General features: G+C 50.2%; 2 protein-coding genes across 3 annotated transcripts in view; one reads left to right on the top strand and one right to left on the bottom strand.

The window, feature by feature from the left end:
- LOC121448061 (steroid receptor associated and regulated protein) overlaps positions 1-4710 on the bottom strand; it is a 12418-nt gene extending 7708 nt beyond the window's left edge. Inside the window, exon 1 of the mRNA XM_041651682.1 lies at positions 4615-4710. The gene's annotated coding sequence lies outside the window, so the exon portion shown is untranslated. The remainder of the gene's footprint in view (positions 1-4614) is intronic.
- On the top strand, positions 4710-24362 carry Zbtb17 (zinc finger and BTB domain containing 17). Of its 2 annotated transcripts, XM_041651680.1 has the most exons (16): positions 4710-4844; positions 7084-7170; positions 18834-19040; positions 19662-19850; positions 20401-20538; positions 20780-20902; positions 21326-21567; positions 21649-21791; positions 21877-22177; positions 22442-22529; positions 22615-22731; positions 22813-22933; positions 23075-23205; positions 23488-23697; positions 23808-23897; positions 23977-24362. In XM_041651680.1, the coding sequence occupies exons 3-16, from the start codon at positions 18836-18838 to the stop codon at positions 24258-24260; spliced, it is 2382 nt and encodes a 793-aa protein (XP_041507614.1). In that variant the 5' UTR covers positions 4710-4844; positions 7084-7170; positions 18834-18835; the 3' UTR covers positions 24261-24362. The 2 variants fall into 2 exon arrangements, with proteins under 2 accessions (XP_041507614.1, XP_041507615.1); XM_041651681.1 differs by lacking the exon at positions 20780-20902.

The following is a 24362-nucleotide window of genomic DNA, read 5'->3' as shown; positions in this document are numbered from 1 at the left end:
TGTTTCTACTCTTATTTAAGGTATTGTACCTATGCAGCTCATTTAAAAATATAATATGTAATTGTGAAATACAGGTTAGTAGTTAGTCATTTGTAATAATCAAACATGTAGTCATGTCAGATTTGTTTTCAAAGTTAAGCATAGATTTGTTTAGCTCAGATATACTTAATAATGGTCCTCAAAATTGTCAGAGATCTGATGAACATGGCATTTAAAATGTTTAATAGAAAAAAATTTACTTTCACAAAGACTCCCAAATCCCAGCAGTGACCCTGAGATCTCCAAAGAAGATGATGGGGCACCAAGATATGTCCCCGTAGATTGTGGTGATACTGACCACCAGGCAAGACTGCCCGAGTGTAGCACCTACCACCAGGACCCAGCCCGAACTGTGGACCAGCAGGACACTGAAGAGCTGATTGTCCCACTTCACCTGGACACAATAAAGTCCGTCTCTCCCATGTTCCTCCTCCACAGGAAGCCTCTCACCTCTCGTCCTGGCAGCTGAAGACTGATGCCGTCCTGGGACCTCAGGCATCTGGGATAACCGTCTAGGTAATGGACTAGACTCTGTCATTTTAATTGATACATAGGGCATTTGAATTATGTATCATGTATTTGTATTTATCCTTCTCAGATCTCTGATGGTACAGATGGCTGGGCTAGGTATAGCTTGGTCAGCTTAGCAGCAACAGACAACCAGGTTCTTCCCCAAGGCTGCAGCCAGCTTGTTAGCTCACTTCCTATGTAAAAGTCAAGACTTACTTTTTTCCCAAGCTACCTGGTGAGAAAAGGTAGACAGGTTTGCCTTGCTAACAGGCTTCATATTAAAAGATAAACAGGTTTCCGGTATAATTCTCCACTAAATGAGCACGATTTGAAATGATTGTTCTCAGTAATAACTAGTTGTGTCTCTGGTAAACGAGTCGTTGGAAAGAAAAGGGGTTAAAGTCTATGCAAGGGTCTAAAAAATGTTCCAAGGAGCCGGGCGGTGGTGGTGCACGCCTTTAATCCCAGCACTCGGGAGGCAGAGGCAGGCGGATCTCTGTGAGTTTGTGGCCAGCCTGGTCTACAGAGTGAGTTCCAGGACAGCCAAAAATACACAGAGAACTCCGTTTGTAAAAAAAAAAAATTAAATTTAAGAAAGAAGTAAATGTAAGTTGTAAAGGTATAAGAAATGATTTAAGGTATGTGAAAATACAAACTGTTTCAGATTTCCTTCCCTTTCTATGGTATTGTTACAGTAAGGTTTCCAAAGTTCAAAGTTTTAATACTGCTCACCGGAGTTCTGAGAAGCTGGTAGAACACTGACTAGTTACTGTTCAGTCACAAGCTCACGATTTTAGATTTCTTTTGGTTGTCTTCTTTTTAAGTGTAAATTTAAATGTGCTTCTCACTGGGCCAGACACATTTCTGTCCAATCTATATCTGGCTCTCTGGAAAAAGACAAAAATATTCATGCTTTTTAACCCAAATCTGCAGCTTATGCTAGGACCCAAAGGTGTGCGTCGGCCCCAGTTTTTACAGACACCTGCTACTTAAATGCTCTACAGTGAGGAAATCAATACATATTGGTAATGCTAATGTATCTAAGAGCTTTATGTCTTTTCATAAACTAAAAGAATTACATAAACTTCAGAGAACTGAGGGGGTCATAAGACTTGGATCCACTTCTCACAGGTCATATGGACTTCAGATAGGTTCAGCCTAAGTTTGCCCACCTGACTATTCTTGAGGTATTTTTCTCTCTCTCTCCTGATCTTGGGAATCCTCCTCTTCCCCAATTACTAGGACTACAGGCTGAAAGTTCCAAATACAAGATTTTCCTTTAAGGTCCTAAATGTCAGTGTCTGTCCCTAGTCTATATCTGTCTTCGCAGATTTCCAGTTGGCTGACAGACACATCCAAGCATCAGCTGCTGACTGCAACCTGCTCCAAATGACTGCGAGCCCTGGACTTGTTGAAAGCTGATGTGGACCAGTCCAGCCTGTGTTAATGCTCCCCGTCTCTTCAGCTGGGTGAGCTAACCAGATGATTCTGATGAATGTCCCATTGTCTAAATTCCCTCCTTGCCTTTGAATAGCATTGCAGCCTTCCTGGGCTCTGACAACAATGCCATAGTCTTAGCAGGAAGCAGTTACTTAAGCGAGTACTTCCCCTTGTCCCCCAGCAGGCTGAAATGTTAGATCTTTGGAAACTCCCTGTTTAAGGGACAAAATAGCTACCTATAGTGCCTATTGACATACCAAGAGAGGTACCTGTTAAAACCAAATAGACCCAGAACTATCAACAGGTAGATCCACTAGCTAAAATAGCTCCATAGTTTGATAGGGCATTCAACTTGTTCTATGTAAAACAGAGAGATTATTATATGGCTTTAGAGGAAATTGTTTCTATGTAAACAACTCAGAAATCATTAAGAATAATATGGCTGTACTAAAAAAAAAAGTCATTGCAAAAAGGGCCTTGAGATGAAGGAAATGACTGGTCCCCATTTTTATTTCCAGGTTCTTCCTAGATAGTAACTCTGGTGTCAGCCACCACAAGTCGTTTGGCCCTTCTTGTTATTGGCTCTTGTACCACTGATACTTTAACTAAGTGATCATTTCTGTCTGGGTACCATTAAGCTGATGGTTTTTAGATCCCAATATAAACAGGTACCCATCACAGAGTCAAGGATTTGACTCAGGATACAACTCAAGGGGGAATGTGAGAGCCAAAGTTTTCAATTACCATGCTTCAATTTGTAGATATCCATGAATCAAAAATGCCTCTGATCTGCAATCCCCTTGCCCAAGGACAGACAGTTCCTGAAACGCTAAAGGCTGTTGTTTATGGGCGATAACCAGCCACCTGTTTTTACTGTCTAAAGACGTTTGTTTGGCCCATCTGTACCAGGTGTTTTTGATCACATGTGGGCAGGAGAGGTTTTTTTTGTTTTATTTAAGACTTATTTTATGTGTCTGAGTGTTTTGTCTAATGTATGTATGTGCGCCACATACTTATTGTGAAAGACCCTCTGGACATCCCCCCCCCCCAGAACCTGCAGCTAGCCGGCTCTCATGAGAACATCCCGTTTGCTTAGGGAAACAGGATGCCTATAGTCAGTGAAAGACCCCTACCTAGCAGCATTAAGTTAGCAGCAGCAATAACGCTATTTTGCAAAGCTTGAATTTTTGAACAACATAACTGAAAGCTAGGACAGGGGAGTTCAATTTAGAGATAAGGGCGTTGGTCAACTTAGGGGCAAGGGCGTTGGACCAGGCAGGATATCTATGGTTGATCATCTGGACTGCCAGCAGGGGCTTGGGGTCCAGAAGAAGAGTTTGTACCCTAGATGGGCCGAGTCAGCATGCATATCTGATTTCTTGGAAACCACAGAACTGTACTCAGTTTGAACCCGAGCCTTATTCAAATTGCCCAATCAGAACCCTGTAACTATGCTTCTCGCTTCTGTAACCGTGCTTCTGCTTCCCTACCCTATAAAAAACCCACTGCTCCAACCTGGGGACACGCAAGTCCTCCGAAAGACTTGCTGCCCGCAGGTACCTGTGTTTACTCAATAAACCTCTTGCTAATTGCATCCTGTGGCCTGGTCTCGGAGTTTCCTGGTTCTGGGGTCTTCATCAGAGAGGAAAGGTCCTCGCTGAAGGTCTTTCAATTGCAGACACCAGAAAAAAAGGCATCTGATCTCTTGAAATTGGAGTCACCGAGTGGGTGCTGGGAACTGAAGCCAAGTTCCTCTGCAAGAGCAAATGTAAGCCGGGCAGTGGTGGCGCACACCTTTAATCCCAGCACTCGGGAGGCAGAGGCAGGCAGATCTCTGTGAGTTCGAGACCATCCTGGTCTACAAGAGCTAGTTCCAGGACAGGCACCAAAGCTACAGAGAAACCCTGCCTCGAACCCCCCCCCCCCCAAAAAAAAAAGAGCAAACGTGCTCTTAACCTCTGAGCCATCTCTCCTGCCCCCTGGCCTTGAATGTGGTTGTTCATGATTGAGCTTGGGTTCCCTTGCTTGCATAAGCAAGCACGTTGCCCACTGAGCCATCTACTCAGTCCAAGTTGCTGTTGATCCCCGGTACTGCAAAAATATTACCAAAACATAATGGGATATATAAAGATATGACAAAATATATTTCTGACATATTGTCAAAATATTATAAAACAGTATTATTTTAAAATAAAAAACAGATATCTTAAAAAAAAACATAATGGGAGCCACAACTAGGTTCGCATCTCTGTTCTGTCACAAAGATGTGCAAGTATGAGCAACTTAACCCTTTTTGCACCTAAGTTTTCACTCCTTCAAGAAAAGAGGAGAGCTGGTTGATGAAGGCGCACGCCTTTAATCCCAGCACTCGGGAGGCAGAGGCAGGTGGATCTCTGTGAGTTCGAGGCCAGCCTGGTCTACTGAATGAGTTTCAGGACAGGCACCAAAGCTACACAGAGAAACCCTGTTTCAAAAAGCAAAACAAACAAAAAAGGAGAAATAACACGGTTTTGTGGTGTGAAGAACACACGAGACGATGAACATGCTGTCTGGCACACATTAAGTGCCGCTGTTTATCTGTTTGGAGAGGAAAACCAAGATAGGAGTTAAAACGGGGACAATTACCGAAGTCCACTAACGGAGAACTTTCGGCTGGCTAGGCGCATGCGTCTGTCGGCGGTCGCGCACGAAGGGCAGCGCTGTGCCGGCGACGGAAGTCAGTGCCGGGAAGCCGGCGAGGTCGGTTCCGCCCGGCTCTAACATGGCGGCGCCCTTTGTCTGCCGTGAAGCTCTGTCCCTGGCCTTCTCGCGGCCGTGATGCACCTCCCTCAGTGGTCGGGTTCGGGACATGGCAGGTGAGGCTCAGCCAGTGAGGGCGGCCGAGGAGTCCTGGAAGGAGGGACCGAGTCGGCTGGGGCCGGGGGCTCGGGATGCCGGGACGGTTGTGTGGGGGAGGGGAGGCTCGGGTGGAAGGCGCCGCGGGCCGGGGAGCAACGGGAGCGGCCCGGAGGGGTGGCCCGTGCACCCGTGCTGCCGAAGGGGCGCGAGTCCTCCAGGGCTGGGTGACACCGCGCCTGGTGCCATCTCCGCCCCCGCTGCCGGGCTGTCACCGCCCCTTGACCCCGCGCGCCGGGCCGCGGCGGGTGGGCGTGCTGCGGCCGCGTGGGGGCCAAGTGCGGGGCGGCGCGGGGCCGGTCTGGATGTGTTGTGGAATAGGGGCGGGCGCTGCCCCCACCGTAGACCGCTCATTCATTCTCTCATCCACCCATCCGTCCACCGTGTTTCCCTCCTTCTCTACGCGCCTGACAGATCTAACGACAGATGCCTGCGGACTAAGTCCGCAGGTGGGACCAGGGTTCCCAGCACCAAGCGGAGACTCTCTCTGTTTCCTCATCCTGAAAGCACGGCTTATGATAAAACCTGTCTTGAGGTAATAGGTTGTACGGAGCCTAGCATGCTTATAGTTAGAGAGTGAATGTCCGGAAAGTCCCCTGCTGGTATTTGTGTCATAACCATTCAGAGAGCAACCTCAAGTGGGAGAGAGAGGCTTTTCAGATACCACTGCCCCCGTAGGAAGGGAGGCTTAGCTCAATCTAAGTAATCCAGGCAGTTCCATTCTCCCGGGAAGCTGGACCTAAAGGATGTTTGGGGAAGTGAGGCAGGAGAAGGGTGTATATCCTTAGTTGAAGATGTTGTCTGTGAGGATGCTCCGCTTCCTCTAGCAGAGAAGGGCAATAAGGCCCGGGAGGCTCTGCTAAGTCTTTGGGACATTACAGAGTTTAGCACGTTTAACTTTTTTTGTTTTGTTTTTCGAGACAGGATTTCTGTGTAGCTTGGAGCCTATTCTGGAACTAGCTCTGTAGACCAGACTGGCCTCGAACTCACAGAGATCTGCCTGCCTCTGCCTCTGCCTCCCGATTGCTGGGATTAAAGGCGTGCGCCACCACCGCCCAGCCAAGCACTCTTAACTTTTAGGTTAAGGGGAAAGCACTTAAGAATCAGGTCTGTGGACAAGAAAGATCACTGGGCAAGTCGAAGAGGAATAAAGGAGTGAGCCTAAAGGCAATTAAGAGATCGCTAGGCTAATTAAAGCGAGGCATAAGGGTGGCCTTGAATAAATTTAGGTGCAGGGAATGAATAGGGAGAGATAATTTTGGAGGTAGAATTGATAAAACTTGGTGATAACTCAATGAGAAGGCACAGGATTGTCCCATTTCTTCTTAGAAGTGTGTGTGCACGTGCGTGCATGTGTTGGTCAGAGGACAACCTGTCAAAAGTGGATTTGGTTCTCATCTTCCAGCTCGTTGAGTCAGGGTCTCTCTTGTTTCTGCTGTATAGTGTATTGCAGGCTAGCTACCCCAATCATCCAGATTTCCCGTCTGCCTGTCATCTTTCTCCAGGAAAGCTGAGATTAAAGACGTGCCCCCACTGCCCTGTGGGTTCTGGGGAATCAAACTCAGGTTGTCAGGCTTGCACAGCAAAGCTAGCACTTTTGCCTGCTAAGCCAAGTCCCCGGCGCTGTCTCCTGTCCTTGGCTGGTGGATGTTGGCATTGCTCAGTGCGGTAGGAAGCAGGACAAGGAGCTGATTTAACAAGAGGAAAGGTTTAGTTTTAAATGGGTTGAAAATAACGTGCCTGAGAAGTATTCAGGTAAGCCTGGGTTGGTGGTACATGCCTAGGATCCCAGCACTAAGGAGGCCAAGGAAGAACTGTGGAATTTCAACTTACTGTATAGCCTGAACCCTACTACAAGTTCCAGGCCAGCCTGAGCTATAGAATGAGACCCTGTCTAAAAACAACAAACAAAATCAAAAGCCTGTCTAAAACATTGAGGTCAAGCTATGTGGTGGTGATCTTGCCGCTGTCATCCACCAGAGGTCACCTAGGTGCGGGTATGTCTGGGCTGAGAATCAGTGTTGTGGACATCTCAGGAAAGTCTGGGCAGGTCGTCGGCGCTGACTGGACCTGTCTCAGGAAGGAGTTCCTGAGTATGGAGCCTGGGAGTCCTGATCATTCATCTTGTTTCCCAGGCCCAACACACAGTCTTTTCTACAGCATGTCAATAATAATTCTACTTGGGTCTCTTTGATTCAGGTGATGAGCTGGAGGAGGGGAACCGAGCTGGAGTTCCTACAGGCGCACTGTCTGAAAAGAGAGCCCCCGGCTTTTTGGAGATCTGAGGTATGTCTGTAATACTGGAGGATGGACGCTGTCTGCAGGAGACAGCTTTTTGTTGCTGTTGTTGTTTGTTTCCTTGGCTGCCCTGGAACTCACTTTGTAGGCCAGGCTGGCCCCAAACTCACAGAGATCTACCTGTCTCTTCCTCCCGGGGATGGGATTAAAGGTGTATGCCACTGTGCTGATGGACGTTGGCATTGCTCAGTGCAGTAGGAAGCAGGGCAGGGCAGGCTTGTTTCCAGCCATCGTCTATGCTCAGATCACTGTCTCTAGACTAAAGTCAGGAGGGGTGGTGCACACCTTTGGTTCCTTGGGGACTCAGAGGCAGGTGGACCTTTTGAGTTGGAAGCCAGCAAGGGCTACATAACAAGACTCTGTCTCAAAGAATTTAGTGGAAAAAAAAATCCTTGTTATAGTTTTATTGTGATATTGTAGATGAAACTTTGTTTTCTGTGGTATTTGCTTTGTCACTCAGGCTGGCGTTGAACCCAGAGTGACCTCCTAATCCAAGGAGTTAGACGTGAGCTATCATGTCTGATCCAGTTACTTATTTTTGTCAGCAAAACTAAAGTGGGTATGCTTGCTGTTTTTTTTTTTTCTTTTTTTTTGAGACAGGGGTCTCTGTACCCCTGGCTATCAGGGGCTCTGAACCTCAGGTTCTTTTTTAGTAGACCTGGCTGGCTTCACACTCTGCAGGTGCCATCTGGGTGCTCGGTTTAAAGGTGTGTGTCACCACACCCAGATTTTATTTTATTTTGATTAGGTAAAATCTAAAGTTGTCCTACAGGGCTCAGTGGTAGAGGGCTAGCCTAGTCTGTTTAAGGCCCTGGGTTCAAATCTCTAGCAATGGCTAAAGTAAGCAAGAAGCTTTTGTCCTTTACTCCTTAAGTCTAGAAGTACTCGTTCTACAGCCTGCTGAGCAGCCACAGTGTCCCGTGAGCTACCTGTGCAGCAGGATTTCTCTGACCACGCGGTTTTTGCTTCAGCGCTGGCATCCGTCTAATGGCCCATGCTGTCTCCTTCGTGTCCTGCCGTCACATATGAACTCCATCTCTTAGGAAGAGAGAGCGGGGACCTCATGGTCTCCTGTAAGGCTCTGATGTTTAGAACGGTGCATTTTTATAGCCATCTTGAGTCTGGAGCAAAGAACAAGTCATAACTAATCTGCTGCTGGAGGAGATAGAACCTATCTGCTCTGGCCCCAGAGTGACAGGGTCGGGGGTATGGGGCCCGGCCCCGCCCACGGGAGAGCCCACTGAAATAGTGAGAGTGGGCTGGGTGTGCTCCCGGGATACTGCACATGGTAGCTGGTGGTTCTTGGACACGTGAATGTGCTCTGCACCCAGGGTGTAGCAGACAACTGCTATTGCTTGGCCGGACTGGACTCTAAAAGCAAAGCCCTGCCGACCACATACAGCCGTATGTTGGACTGCCAACTCCCCAACAGCGACCTGGAAACCGTTTATTCATTATGAAAGCTTGCCTTAGCTTACTTAGGCTTGTTCCCAACTAGTTCTTTTTTTTTTTTTGTTTGTTTGTTTTTCGAGACAGGTTTCTCTGTGTGACAGTCCTGGCTGTCCTGGGACTTGCTTTGTAGACCAGGCTGGCCTTAAAATCACTGAGATCTGCTGCCTCTGCCTCCTGAATTCTGGGATTAAAGGCATAAGCCACCACCGCCGCCCGGCCACCAACTAACTCTTAAAACTTAAATGAACCCATTTATATTAATCTATGTTCTGCCAGGTTGCTCGTTACCTCCCTTCAGTACCATGAGTCTGACTGACACCTCAGATTCTTTCCCAGAGTTCCTATCTCTCCCTGAAAGGCCTGCTTATCCTCTCCTGCCTAGTTATTGGCTGTTCAACTCTTTATTAGACCAATCATTTAGGAAGATGAAGAAATACAGAGACACATCTTCATACACTGTACAGTACAGAGGCTATCCTGGAGGACGCACAGAGATCTGGGCTGAGGTGGTGTGCAGACTTAGAGTGAAGTGATGATAAATGTTGCTTCAGGAACAGTGAGGGCTCTCTGCCACCCTACCTCATGGCTCCCTCTAGAGAGCCAGCTGTGTCATGGTCAAGACTCAGTTTCCCCATCTGTAAAATAGGGCCAACATCTGGGAGGTGGTGGTGCACACCTTGAGAGTTGTTCTTCCAGCTTTTCTGAAACAGCTGTTTAAATTTTTTGCCCACTTTTCTATTTGGTTGTCTTTTTAAAAAGGTTTTTTTTTTCCAGTTACTACTGTACTTTATTGTGTTTAACCAAATCACCATGTTACAAAAATAAGAAGCTGCCATAATAAAAAATAAGGCTCCTCCATCCAGCACCAGTTGGCATCATTTTACTTTCAAGCCTAGAAATGCCATAGACACATCTGAAGAACACAAGGGAGCAAAAGAACCATGGCTGTATATCAGTGGGACCACCCAGTGCCAACCGAGCCACTCTGTGGTATCATCTTCTCCTATTTCTGGTTTTTCATTTAATCATAAAGCTCCCTAGGTCTAAACTGTATGCACTTAGAAGTGTGTGCACATACTTGTATATAAATGGACTGGAGATGTATGTCAGCCAAGCAAACATTAATCGTAGGTGCAAGCCCGTAAGCCTCATCTTGGCTGGTGTAGCAGCTCTATCAGGGTAAAATGTTCTATGTCCCTTGTGCATCTTCAAGCTCTACACAGGATAATATCACAGACCATTTTACCCCCGTGGCTGCTGCCATTGTTTGACTTCATTTTCCCTGCCCACCCACCCCCAATGCCCTGCAGTAAACCAAAGCTTTTAAGATTTTGTTTCTTTGGTTTTTTGAAAACGTTTCTAAACATTACTGTTGCCTGGTGGTGGTGGTTCATGTTTTTAATCCCAGCACTCGGAAGGCAGAGGCAGGTGGATCTCTGTGAGTTCGAGACCAGCCTGGTCTATAGAGTGAATTCTAGGGCAGCCAGAGCTGTTACACAGAGAAACCCTGTCTTTTTTTAAATTTTTTTTGTTTTGCTTTTTGTTTTTAGTTTTTCAAAACAGGGTTTTGCTGTAGCTATCAAGCCTGTCCTGGAACTAACTCTTGTAGACCAGGCTGACCTCGAACTCACAGAGATCCACCTACCTCTGCCTCCCGAGTGCTGGGATTAAAGGTGTGTGCCACCACTGCCTAGCTGAGAAACCTGCCTTGAAAATTAAATAAATAAAAAACAAACATTGCTGTTAAGTGAGTGAGTGAGTGTGTGTGTGCGTGTGTGTGTGTGTGAAAACATGGACACGTGCATGCCATGGTGCACGTACGGCAGTCAGAGGACAGCTTCATGGATTGGACGCTCTCCTTTGAGAGCTTCCAAAGACTGAACTCGGACCGTCATGCTGAGCTGTCTTGCCAGCCCAGTGTGTCTCTTTGGTGTGTCCTGTGGGCACTAACCCACCCTCTTTCCAGATGACCTCTGTAGGCACTGTGTTGTTGATTATTGTGTCCACACTGATCCTTTGCTCTGTGGACAAGTTGTGTTGTAACTGTGCTTTTGTGATTTTTGGCTTGCCTTTTTACACTGGGATGTCTTCTGCCTTTGTGATAAAAAGAAAACCTTTTTAGATTTATTTTTTAGGTGTATTTATTTTATGTATGAGTGTTTTGCCAGTGTGTTTGTACCACATGCATTGCCTGGCGACCCACAAAGATCAAAAGAGGGCATCAGATCCCCTGGCATTGGAGTTACAGATGGTATAAACTGAACCCAGGGTCCTCTGCAAGAGCAACCAGTGCTCCTAACCACTGAGCCCTCTCTCCAGCTGGGAAAGAAACCCTTAATGTTCATGTAATTTATCAGTTTTGTCTTTTGTGAGTAGCACTTTTTGCTTAGTTGACAGAACTTCCTACTGGGTGTAGTGCCCATCTGTAATCTCAGGATCAGGAGTCTGAGGCCAGCTTGGGCTATATAGTGAGTTCCAGACCCACCTGAGATATCTAATGAGACCTCGTTGGGGTGGTGGTAGGTTAGTTCATCTTTATTATTTATTTATTTTTAAATATTTTCTCTCCTTTTTATTTTTTTTTAAATATTTATTTATTTATTATGTATACAATATTCTGTCTGTGTGTATGTCTGCAGGCCAGAAGAGGGCATCAGATGTCATTACAGATGGTTGTGAGCCACCATGTGGTTGCCGGGAATTGAACTCAGGACCTTTGGAAGAGCAGGCAATGCTCTTAACCACTGAGCCATCTCTCCAGCCCTCTCTCCTTTTTCTTTAAGATTTATTTTTACATATATTGATATTTTGCCTGCATATATGTCTATGTGAAGGTACCATATCCCCTGGACCTGGAGTTACAGACAGTTGTGAGCTGCCATGTGGGTGCTGGGAATTGAACCCAGGTCCTTGAGAAGAACAGCCAATGCTCTTAACCACTAAGCCATGTTCCCAGCCCCCCTTTGTTTTGTTTTTAAAGCTGGTTTCCTGCCTGCTGAGTTCTGTTTCCATATATCTAGTAGTCTCTTCCAAACGTCCCATGTTACTTTAATCCACCCGGCTCACTCCTGGTATCTTTAAGGCCTGGTCCCATCTTCATTTCAGGTCATGCTTATCACAGGCTGTAGACACTGTTGAAATTGGGCCTAGCATTCACAGAGGCGCTGGTTTGCTCTCCAATTCTGCCTAAACTGGGCATGTAACATTTGAGAAGTAGCAGGCGGGTCAGAGGTTCAAGATGGTCCTTCGCTAAGTGTTGAGTTCAAGGGCAGCATAGGACTCTGTCTCTAAGAGAAGGGGTGGGGTTGAGAACAAGCTTCACAGCCTGGGTCTGACCCTGGATTCCAGTGGTGGAAAGAGCCGCCTCACAGGTTGTCTTCTGACACACACGCAGATATAAACTCATTAGAGTTTTAAATTGTCGATCTTTTTTTTCTTATAATTGCTCTGAGCTTGCTCACTACCCTTATAGATCTATCTTGTTGCCGCTCTGTGATTTCTGTCTTACTTCAGGTGTATTGTGTCATCTGGCAGGCTCATGAACTGACTCATTTAACATTTAAATCTTAACCCTAGAAGGAACCTTATTATTCAGTCCTAATGGGAAAAACCTCAGGAAGGGCTGGCATGTGAAGAACACAAGTCATACTGAGGGCCACGAAGTCTCCCTCTGTTCTTTTTCTTTTGAGATAGGCGGCATGTAGCTGACCTGGCCTGGAACTCCTGACTCCTGATTCTCCTGCCTTCACCCTCCTGCTGAGAGTCAGGTGTGAGCAATATGCTCAGCATAGACTTCCTTCCTTTGGATACTGTAGTGTTTTTACCCCATGTTAATTATATATGATTTCATTCCTGCACTCCATACATGTACACAGTATATTTGATCACGTTTCCCCATCACATTCTTGACACTCCAGTCCTGTTCTCCCCCTTCTTCCCAGCTAGTCCTCTATTTTCACGCCTCCCCCACGTAACCCAGTGAGTTTAATTGGGGTTGCTTATAGGAGCACAGGTGAGGGTTTTTTGTTTTGTTTTTTTAAAAACCAGAACATGGGTACTTTTTTTCCTTCCCCTAGGAGCCATTAGCCCCTTGTAGATCCTTAGAGAGGGGTGCCACCTCCTGAGCCCTTGGGCTTCATCTCAGAATGTTGATGGGCCCAGTCCTGCATAGGTCATCACAGCTGCTGTAAGTGTGGTAATTCCATGGTCCACAACGCTCACCCTCCTGCGGGTGCTCACATCCTTTCTGCCCCCCCACCCCCTGCCATGATTTCCGATGCTTTAAAGGGTGGTATAGATGTCCTGTTTATGACTGGCCGACTGATTAGGAGTCTCTGCAGTTGATTCTGCCCCCTCCCTAAAGAAACTTCTCTGACCAGTGCTGACAGCAGCATCAGTCTACGGGTTAACATCCTTATTTAGAAGGCAATTCGACGGGCATGTCATATCCACTTAGTAAAACAACAGCTGTAGCTTCCCTGGTAGGCTCTGCCCTCTCCAGCTCCAATCCTGACCAGGTTGGCAGTGCCACGCATGCGTCCCTGTGAAGCATCACTGCAGCCAGTCAGCAAGCTTTTGGTTACCCTCTAGCAGGCTCATCACTGTTACACCAGTGGGCACTTCCTGCCTGGCCAGGGAGTGGTGTACTCCACGGGACAGGCTGAGTAGGGCTGCTGCTAAGGGCTCTCCCCAGCAGTCTCTACATAGCACCTTCTGGCGGGCGGTGGTGGCGCACGCCTTTTAATCCCAGCACTCGGGAGGCAGAGGCAGGCGGATCTCTGTGAGTTCGAGACCAGCCTGGTCTACAAGAGCTAGTTCCAGGACAGGCTCCAAAACCACAGAGAAACCCTGTCTCGAAAAACCAAAAAAAAAAAAAAAAAAAAAAAAAAAAAAAAAAAACAAAACAAAACAAACATAGCACCTTCTGGCACCCTGAGGGGCGGGCCAGCAGGGAGGATGCTTTAATCTCAAATCTAGCTTTTCCCCTGTCCTGCAGCCAGAGCATGGGTTGTCTTCAGTAATTGGTCTTCCCATGTAGTTCGGCCGGGTAGCAACAGCAGTAACTGTGTGACGGAATACCATTCGGCTCTAAAGGACAATGAAATCATTGAGCACAGACAACTAGTCTCTTTTCTCTGTGGGATGGTCCTTCTGTGTCCTTTCTCAATGAAACCGCTTAGCTTGTGCAAGTCCTATATTTTGTAGGAAGGAGGTGGCACTGCCGTTGGTTCTCAAGCACTGAGGCCTTCTTGTGTTGTATCTGGTTGAGGAAAGTGAGCCCCTGGCAGTGGGCTCCCCCTGGTCTCCTGGCTGTCACTGTTGTGGGCAATGGCTCCCCCTGGTCTCCTGGCTGTCCTGGCTCACTGTTCCAGTGTGTTTTTATGTATATAATGATGGCCTCCCATGGCATCTTTACAGAGTCAAAGCCTCCACTGTTAGCCCAGGAATACAGCAAGGAAGTGGAGGTTCCTGATGCCCTAGGACCAGCTCTGCTTCCAAGCCCCAGACTGTAGCTCGGCCTAGGAGCTGTGGTCTCAGCAATGGCAGGCAGCTCTTCACAGCGTCAGGGCTTCCCCTGGGATTTCTGTTCCCAGAATCTTCCTAACTGACACATTCTTTGTGAAAAATTTGTAATTCCCCATTTCCCTACAGAGTTTTTTTTTTTTTCTTGAGAAGTTGTCATTCACCAGGTCTTGTAGAAAGTAGAGGAAGTGGCTTGTGGTTTCACAAGGTAGTTCAGGCTGGGCTTGAACTAGCAGCAATCCTCCAGCCTCTGCTTCCTGATGCCTGGATCCCAGGTGCATTCCACCACATCCAACTAGAGATGCCTTAATGGTTTTCTGATGGAAAAGAAGGCCTCTGACCCTGAGTAATGCCCTCCCTCCCAACTCAGCTCCCCGCTTCCGCTGCTTTAACTTTAAATGAATATTATTTATGAGTGGTAAAACAGAGAAAGGGTGTGGGTAACAACTGTCCCCACGCGCCCTTTTGAGAGGAGCCCCTATACTGTGTTTCACATGCCCTGCAGGATGTGGGTGTCTTCTCCAAAGCATGAGTCAGTTGCACTGTGACTCAGCAGCACTCAGGACTGCGCTGAATGTCACTGGGGCCTCGAGCCCCCCCAGGGAGAAGCGCTTCTTGGTGCTGCGGTATTTTGTTGGAGGCTCAGAGACTAACCCTCCCACTGCTGCAGGGCGGTCCCAGCGGTCCAATTGAGAATGTCTTAATTTTGTCAGCTTTTTTTTTAAATTTATTTATGAGGCAGGGCCTCATGTCGCCCAGGCTTGCCTCAAGCTCTTGTGTAGCTGAGGATTTTGGGGGTGTACCAACACTTAAGGTTTGCACATTGCTGGGGATTGAACACTGTGAGTTCTGAGGCCAGTCTGTGTTGGCTCAAGGAAAAGAGAAAAAAAAAAAACCAGTAAATAAATAAATCAAGCCAGGTGGTAGAGTCGCACACCTTTAATCCCAGCACTCATGAGGCACGAGCAGGTGGGTCTCTGCGTGTGAGGCCAGCCTGGTCTACAGAGCAAGTTCCAGGACAGCTCAGGCTACACAAAGAAACCTTTTCTTGAAAAAAACCAAAAACAAAAAAAGGAATTGGTTTTTTCTAACACAAATGACAGAAAGGATTGTTCTTCAGGACTGGTGACGTGTCCTCAGTCGGGGTAGCGCTGTCCAGAAGTGCCCAAATGTGGAGAGGTTCCACGCAGATAGGTCTGGATGTTTATATAAAAGAGGGAGAGCTGCGAACACAGCGCAGTGGTACAGCAGTCAGTTACCAAGTTTGTGCAAGGCCCTGTCCCCTCTCACACTCTGCAGGATTAGCTTTCTAGATAGGTGTGTTTGCGCATGCAAGCTGAGCATTTGCTGGACTAGGAGCACTGTACTAGCAGGGCAGGTTTGCTGATAATTGTTTTCTCTGTCAGGCTGAACTTGAAGAGACAGGTTGGTAGTGGGGTTGGGTGCATAGATTTCAACCTCCCAGAGGTGGCCTGTTGTGAACTTCTATTTCCCTGGTGTGTGTGTGTGTGTGTGTGTGTGTGTGTGTGTGTGTGTGCGCCACTTGTATTTCTGGATGATCAGGAAAGGTGAGTGGCACTTAGTGGTGACCTCTTTGTGTGGAAGCTTGAGTGGCCGGTCCATTCTGGGAGCCAGCCAAGCTCAGGGTATCTCCTTGAGGGAGTGTTGTTTTCTGGCCTAAGATGTGGCACCACCCTCTCTTGGTAGTCAGTGCCTGCCAGAAACTTGGGTCATGTTTCAGTTGTGTGACAGGAGCCCATTTGACTTCGAGAGGAAGCTATGCAGTTCAGGCTCCCTAGTACTTCAGGCAGACAGGTAGTTGGCCTCATACAAGAGCACGGGCATGGTTTAAGAGTCCAGTCGCTCACATCAGAGAAAGTTTACCCCAGTGGCTCTTTGCTCAGCACGCCCTCCCTTTGTTGTCTTTGGTGACTCCCATTGTGTTACAGAAATTTTCCAGATTGCATTTAGAAGGAATGATGGATGTTGATTGGTGGATCTAGTCCCATCCAGAGTGCCCAGGAAAAAGGATGTAGAGACCGTGTGATTAGGGTTTTGAGCCTGTCTGCTTCCTGCTAGCCGATGGCTGCCAGGTGCGAAGGTGTGCCTCTGGCCTAGTTGAGTGATGATACTAACCCTGTAAAGAATGTCTGAGCCCCTTCACCGTTGGAGACATGCTGGCCCCTGGCAGCCAGTGGCAGACCCTGGATTCAAGTCCGGAGAATTCCTCCCTAGTCCTTGCATCTCTGAGGCAGCAACAAGGAAGTTGGTGCCCAGGGTAGCTGTGTGCTTGGTTTGCAGGTAACCAGGGTGTGGTATTCTGGCTCTGTGACACCTGTCAGGTTGAAACAACTCTACAAATGCTGTTTCTCCACTGCTGGAGGACTTGTTGGGCTGAGCAGGGTGGGTCTCAGAGCCTGAGGTTTGGACTGAGATGTGCTGGTCCTCCTGGATCCTACCTCTATGTGCCTTGTCACCATCCTTAGCAAACCGTGCAGAGTGTGGCAGGCCTTTGCCCTGGGCCTGTTTCTGTGCTTTGTTCGTTCTATTAGAAGCCGAACTTGCTGGGTGTGGTGGCGCACACCTTTAATCTAGCACTTAGGAGGCAAAGGCAGGTGGATCTCTGAGTCCTAACTCAACTAGGGTTACACGGAATGATGGCTCCCTGTCTGCACTCAGGAGGTGGTCCACTGTGGTTGTGGAGAAGGCGACTAGGACTCTCGTCTGCCCACGGCTTTCCCACCTCCGAAGACAGTGCTAATCGAGGGTCAGTGTGGTGTGGGCCTGCTGCTCTGTCCTCTGTGTGCACGCCCTTAGCTCCTGGGCACCTCAGAAAGGGCTCCTGGACACAGGTTCCTTTCAGTGTCTTGTGCTCTGATCATTAGCATTGGGATTCTCCTCTCCTCCATCGCTCAGATCCCACTGGGAATTTGTTCTTTCTGGGGTTTGAGGACTTAGAGCAACAGTTCTCAACCTGTGGGTCACGACCCTTCTGGGGGTGGGGGTTGAAGGACCCTTTCACAGGGTTTACCTAAGACCTCTGCAACTCACATTACGATTCATAACAGCAAAGTTACAGTTATGAAGTACAATGAAGATAACTTTATGGTTGGGGTCACCACACACGGCACTGTATCAAAGCTTGCAACGTCAGGAAGGTTGCCACCCCACTGGCTTAGAAGTGCTTTCACAAGGCGTCCTGATTTGCAATGGTTTTGCCGCAGGTGTCCAGTGCCTAACTTGCTGCAGGCTGCCTTGTAGTTGTAGGTGTTGGCACTGCCTGGCCCAGAAGCAGTGCCCTTGCTTGGGCCTGGGGGAACAGGGCTGGGTCTCCAGCTTGAGCTTGCCTGTGCTGATAGCGCTGCTACGCTCCCCATTAGACTCCTCACCTTAGTTCAGCAACTACCCCCAATATTTGCTTGTTCTTTGAGACAGTGACTTATTATGTGACTCTGACTGGCTTGGAACTTGTCATCCTCTGGCCTCGGCACATACATAGAAGTTTCCAGGAACCACAGGGTGGCAAATGGGCCTGTGCTGGTGTGAAGGGGCGTGGCTTCTGTTGGCTCTCTTCAGATGGCCAGCTCTATGTGGTCACTGCAGCTCTAGGCTCTAGGCCAGTGACAGCCCAGTGTCAGGAGCAGCCAGTGCTGCTGCATTGGGGCAGGGTTCCCCAGTCCCTCTCCTGCCCAGGGCAGCCTGGTTCTGGAGGCTGGCTGCTATTAGGGCTTGGATCCAGCCATGCAGGGATTCTGTGGACTTTGGCCTCACACGGCGGGTGCCAGGTTTTATTCTGAAATGTTCTAAAACACCTTATTTCTATAAATAAAAAACCATTATTTCTCTAGAAGATGGCTGATCTTGAGAAGGTTTTGCAGGGGTGCTGGGCAGGCAGAGGCTACTTAGATGTTATCTCAGTTCTACCTGTGTTGTTCGTAATTGGGCACCAGGCCAGGACCTTCTCCAAGCGCAGTCCCTTGGGAGTTGTGGGATTTCCAGGCAGCTCTTGGGTCAGGGCTGGAGTCACTTCTCTCTCCTGGGAGTCAGCGCTAGAGGTTCCTGGAAGAGCAGACTTCACTCTTTCTTGTAGCTCCTTGAGCCTGAGAGTGAGGGACTGAGCAAGGGCGGGGTGGGAAAGCCTTGGAAGGAGAGAGCCCAGTAAGATCCCCACCCTAAAGAACCCAGCCTTATGTGGACAGGGAGCTTCCCAGAGCCCGTGGGAGCTGCAGGAAAGGGAGTTCCGCAGCTGATGATGCAAGAGCCGCCTGGACTTAGAGCCCTAAAGCTGAACATTTGAGTTTTGTTCTAATAGAGTGTGTGTTCTTTGTGAAACATGTTAAGCTATTTTGTGAGACAGCAATTGCTTTGTGTGTTTGCCATCTTGACTCCTTAGCTCATTACTTCCTGTGTATTCTGCTTCGGGGACAAGCTATTAGGGCTATCTTGGTACTTTTTGGTTTGGGGAGCTTGCCCTGTTGAGTAAGCTTTGGGAGCGACTGAGCTATCTTGGCTTGCAGCAAGTATCTGGAATCATCTACCCTTTTGTGGTGGAAAAGCCTCTCCCTTGTTTAACGCTCCCCGTCTCCTCTGTGAGTCTCACCTGGGGCTTGGCAGTTGGCAGCGAGTTGGGCTGGCATCCTTTCTCAGTGCTGACAGGAGGCTCTGGCTTTCCACAGCCATGGATTTCCCCCAGCACAGCCAGCGTGTCTTGGAGCAGCTGAACCAGCAGCGGCAACTGGGCCTTCTATGTGACTGCACCTTTGTGGTGGATGGTGTTGACTTTAAGGCCCACAAGGCGGTGCTGGCGGCTTGCAGCGAATACTTCAAGATGCTCTTTGTGGACCAGAAGGATGTGGTACATCTGGACATCAGTAATGCGGCAGGTACCCTGTTGGGGCCAGAGCCTCATACCATGCAAGGCCCTTTTAGGGCAGTGCCAGCAGGCATGTCCCACCTAACTCTATGGGTACCAAGTTTATCCCATCTCTTACTGGATGTGGTGTAACCAGGGACACAGGTTCACAATATGATCAGGGCAGAAAGGCAGTGGGACCAGCATTATTAGCAGGGATGGAGCAAGGCTGGCCCTAAGCCCTCCTCATCCCTTTCTGTAGCCAGGCTAGTCCTGGGGCTGACAGGCTGTGTTAAAAATGATGAGGGCCTAGCTGGGGCTAGGATGAAGGAAATAAAGATGGACCAATCCTAGGTCTGTGCTCCCACCCAGAGCCCTATGACCTGTTTTTGAGATGACCAGGACGAGGTATTCTCTCATTTTATAGATGCGGACACAGACATGCAAATGTCAGGTGATGATGTCTTGAAGGTCATACTGCTAGATGGGATGGGGTGTCCCCAGGCATATCTTTTTAGCAGCTGTCCCTAGCCCAGCAGACAGATGCTGGAGGCTTACTGCTCAACTGTCCAAAATGTGTTTCTGCGGTCTGGTGGAGAGATCATTGGTAGGCCCTGGAGTGAATCTGTGATAGCTGTCCTGTCCTTGACAGGCCTGGGGCAGGTGTTGGAGTTCATGTACACTGCTAAGCTGAACCTTAGCCCGGAGAACGTGGATGATGTGCTGGCTGTTGCCAGCTTCCTCCAGATGCAGGATATTATCACAGCCTGCCATGCACTCAAGTCATTTGCTGAGCCGGCCAGCAGCCCTGGGGAAAATACAGAGGCCTCAGCTCTGGAAGGTAAGGTCCTTGGCAGGCTGTTCCTGAAAGGGGTCAAGGAACTTGGCTTGTTAAAGAGGCCCTGTCCCTCACTGGGCCTCAGATTCCTTGTCCACCTTGGCGTCACTGTGGGTGCTGGTAGAGGTTGGCCAGGCCCTGCTGGAAAGGGCCCCTCCCACTCCTGCCCTTTCCTACCCTTGAGCAGCAGAGAGCAGGAGCCACATGTGGGTCACTAGGTGCCCAGGCGCAGAGCTCTCGTCTGACCGCCTGTAGCTGCCCTCCCAGAGCTCCCTGGCTCTCAGGGTGTCCTCAGAAGCCTGCAGACTCCCATCATGGGCAATAAAAGGATCTCATGTCCCCTCCTGCTGAGCACTGACACACACCCCGTGTCTACTGCCCGTGTAAGGTAACATCACTTGTGGTGCTGTGAAGTCAGTGTCCTGGGATAAGGTGTTCCCTGAACAAACCAGTGAAGCACTGAAGTCCCCAGCGGCACTCAGAGGAGCCACCTCATCCCTCTGGCAGTGGACACTTGATGGAAAATGACAGCTCTGTCCTGTTCTGTCTCCAGGAGACAAGAGAGCCAAAGAAGAGAAGGCTGCTGCCACCATGCTGAACAGGCTGGACCAAGCAAGAAGCAGTCCACACGCAGGCTCAAGCAGAGAGCTCAAAGAGGAGCGGGGTGGCCAGGCAGAAAGTACAGCTAGTGGTGAGTTGTGATTTAGTCCTCATGGGCTGGCTACCTGGAAGAAGGGAATGCACGGTAGGAAGCTGCTTCTGTCCACCACCTACCAGCAGCCCCGAATAGCAAAGGCTTCATGGCTGGGAGGTTGGCATGAGCTCGATAGTTTTCTGGCTCTTGTCTAGCTCAGTTTGTTCTGCAGGGTCTTCCCAGCCATGGAAGACACCTATTTGGCCCCGGGACAGAGTCCCAATCCATCCCTCCTCAGGTGCAGAACAGACGGAGAAGGCTGATGCTCCCCGGGAGCCTCCACCTGCAGAACTCAAGCCGGACCCCACGAGCGGCATGGCTGCTGCAGAAGCTGAGGCCTTGTCAGAGAGCTCAGAGCAAGGTGCCCTCCCCACAGCCACACATACCGCACTGCCCTCTTGAACCCCTCTTCCCGCTAGCCTGTCCTGCTTGGACAGCATTCACTTGAGTTTTTTTCTTTCTTGACTCCTGAGCTGTCTTGGGTGCACATCCCCTCCGTGTTTCCTTAGTTTAGAAGCATTCTGACGTAGCCCTGGGGCTCAGCCCTGGGCACTGCACGGTGTGTGCTTCCCACAGCCAAGCTCACAAGGACTTACTGGCTAATAGTGCCACACACATCTCCCTGAGGTCTTACATCCTCCAAGTAGCAAATACTTAGGTGACAGATCCTAGAGCCACTGTCACCTAAAGAAAGGCATTTGTGAAGTGGAGAGGGAGTTAGACCAGACCCAGAAGGTACTCTGAGCCCTGCCAGGTCCCTCAGTACCCCCTCTTCTCTGTGCAGAAATGGAAGTGGAACCAGCCAGCAAAGGAGAAGAGGAACAAGAGGAAGAGGTCTCAGGGCCCGCCACAGTCAAGGAAGAGGGGATGCATCTGGAGAACGGGGAGACCCCTGAGGAGAATGAAGAGTCTGCAGGCACAGACTCTGGGCAGGAGCTTGGCATGGAAGGCCGGAACCTGCGCTCAGGCACCTATGGGGATCGCACTGAGTCCAAGGCTTATGGCTCCATCATCCACAAGTGCGAGGTGCGGGGCCTTGGGCGGTGCCAGCCCTGTGCCTCCAGGGTCTCCGCAGCCCCTCACCACTCCTTCCTGCTGCGCCTGCAGGACTGCGGGAAGGAGTTCACGCACACGGGGAACTTCAAACGCCACATCCGCATCCACACGGGTGAGAAACCTTTCTCGTGCCGGGAATGCAGCAAGGCTTTCTCAGACCCCGCAGCATGCAAGGCCCATGAGAAGACACACAGGTACCCACCTTGCCTCCCCCAGACTGGGGGCCTCCCTGGACCCTGCAAGACCCCTTCCTATGACCTAGCACCTTCTGACCCACAGCCCGTTGAAACCCTATGGGTGTGAGGAGTGTGGCAAGAGCTACAGGCTCATCAGCCTGCTGAACCTGCACAAGAAGAGGCACTCGGGGGAGGCCCGCTACCGCTGCGGGGACTGTGGCAAGCTCTTCACCACTTCAGGCAACCTCAAGCGCCACCAGCTGGTGCACAGTGGCCAGAAACCCTACCAGTGTGACTACTGTGGCCGCTCTTTCTCTGACCCCACCTCCAAGATGCGCCACCTGGAGACTCACGACACCAACAAGGAGCACAAGTGCCCGCATTGCGACAAGAAGTTCAACCAGGTGTGCACCCCTCCCTGAGCCAGCACCGTAGGGTCCTGTTGGTGGCTGCCCAGGGTTAGCACACAGCAGCCACTGTATCTGTGGCTGGGGACTCTCCTAGGATGGGACCCTGAAGAGCAAGCCATCTTAGAGCAGGTTCTGCTGCATTTTCCTTCCACTGCTCTGCCCCTTTGAGAGACCACGAAGTCCATTATTTCCTGGTTCAAGGGTTTGGGGAAAAGCCAGGTTCCTAGGGGACCCTTCTGAGCCCCTGTCTGGGTGCAGGTGGGGAACCTGAAGGCCCACTTGAAGATCCACATTGCCGATGGCCCTCTCAAGTGCCGGGAGTGCGGGAAGCAATTCACCACCTCAGGTAGGCCCAGAGCACCCTGGCTCCCCGCCCTCGTCCCTGGGCCCCTGGCAGTGCAGCACACCAGTCTCGCCCCTCATTTCCAAAGGGAACCTCAAGCGGCACCTGCGGATCCACAGTGGGGAGAAACCCTACGTATGCACCCACTGTCAGCGGCAGTTTGCTGACCCAGGCGCGCTGCAGCGGCACGTACGGATCCACACGGGTGGGTAAGGAGGCCCCGTGTGGGCTGTGGAAGGGGCACAGGGAGCTGAGTGGGTGCTAGTGCCTTGTGCCTCTGCCCCAGGTGAGAAGCCGTGCCAGTGTGTGATGTGTGGCAAAGCCTTCACTCAAGCCAGCTCCCTCATCGCCCATGTGCGCCAACACACGGGGGAGAAGCCCTACGTCTGTGAGCGCTGTGGCAAGAGGTAGCGGCCTGCCCCTACCCCAGGGAGCATGAGGCCAAGTCCCAGGCTGTGTCCCAGAGTGGTGGGTACCCCCCAAGCCCCCCAACACACACATCAAGGCTCCTGTGGGTCAACATAAGCCCCTGATTTGTGTCCCTGTAGATTCGTCCAGTCCAGCCAGTTGGCCAATCACATTCGCCACCATGACAACATCCGACCACACAAGTGCAGCGTGTGTAGCAAGGCCTTTGTGAATGTGGGGGACCTGTCCAAGCACATAATCATCCACACTGGTGAGCATGTGCTGCCTGCCTCTGTCTAGCCCTTCCCAGCCCATTTTGGAGGCGATGGGTAGTGGGGGAGAGGTAGGGAGCCCTGTGCCACACTTGCTTTACAGGTAATCTTGAAGTTCAGTTCCAATGAGGACTCCACCTGCCTTGGAGCTTCCAGGAGGAGGGTGCTACTGAGGCACCTGTCAGCACTGGTGGCTGCCAGAGAACTTGCTAGAAAAGACGGGGCTTCTGGGTCCTGGGAGGTCTGCAGGTGGCAGGATGGTAACTCACCTCCCCCCCCAGGAGAGAAGCCTTACCTGTGTGACAAGTGTGGCCGTGGCTTCAACCGGGTAGACAACCTGCGCTCTCACGTGAAGACCGTGCATCAGGGCAAGGCGGGCATCAAGATCCTGGAGCCAGAAGAGGGTGGTGAGGTCAGTGTGGTCACTGTGGATGACATGGTCACACTGGCCACGGAGGCACTGGCAGCAACAGCGGTCACTCAGCTCACAGGTGTGGACTGTAGAGGCAGCAGAGGGTAGCCACAGGCAGCTTGCCTTGGTGGTAACAATGGGGTAGGTTCCTGTCGCTTCTGCTTCAGGCCCTGCTGACTTTGCCCACAGTGGTACCAGTGGGGGCTGCGGTGACAGCTGATGAGACAGAAGTACTGAAAGCCGAGATCAGCAAGGCTGTCAAGCAGGTGCAGGAAGAAGGTGAGAGGGGCAGTCTGGGGCATGAACGCCGGTGGACCCAAGGTCCTTCCCATCCTGACCACAGCCTGCACCTCCACAGACCCCAACACCCACATCCTCTACGCTTGTGATTCCTGTGGGGACAAGTTCCTGGATGCCAACAGCCTGGCTCAGCATGTTCGGATCCACACAGCCCAGGCACTGGTCATGTTCCAGACAGATGCGGACTTCTACCAGCAGTATGGGCCAGGCAGCACATGGCCAGCTGGGCAGATGCTGCAGGCTGGAGAGCTGGTCTTCCGTCCTAGGGATGGGGCTGAGGGCCAGCCCACACTGGGAGAAACTCCACCCACAGCTCCAGATTGCCCACCGCCTGCAGAGTGAGCAAGTGGCCCTTTGACTGTTTATTTAAGGATGGATGGCACCCTGGGACTCAAGGTGCTCCTTCCCCAATCCCTAGAGAGAATAAATTTGATTATTTTCTAA

The sequence above is a fragment of the Microtus oregoni genome, unplaced genomic scaffold (assembly GCF_018167655.1).
Source record: "Microtus oregoni isolate MIOR12 unplaced genomic scaffold, Mior012 000005F_ref0000423, whole genome shotgun sequence".
Taxonomy (NCBI): domain Eukaryota; kingdom Metazoa; phylum Chordata; class Mammalia; order Rodentia; family Cricetidae; genus Microtus; species Microtus oregoni.
Note: the sequence above shows the minus strand (reverse complement) of the source record. Positions and strands in the feature narration are given on the sequence as shown.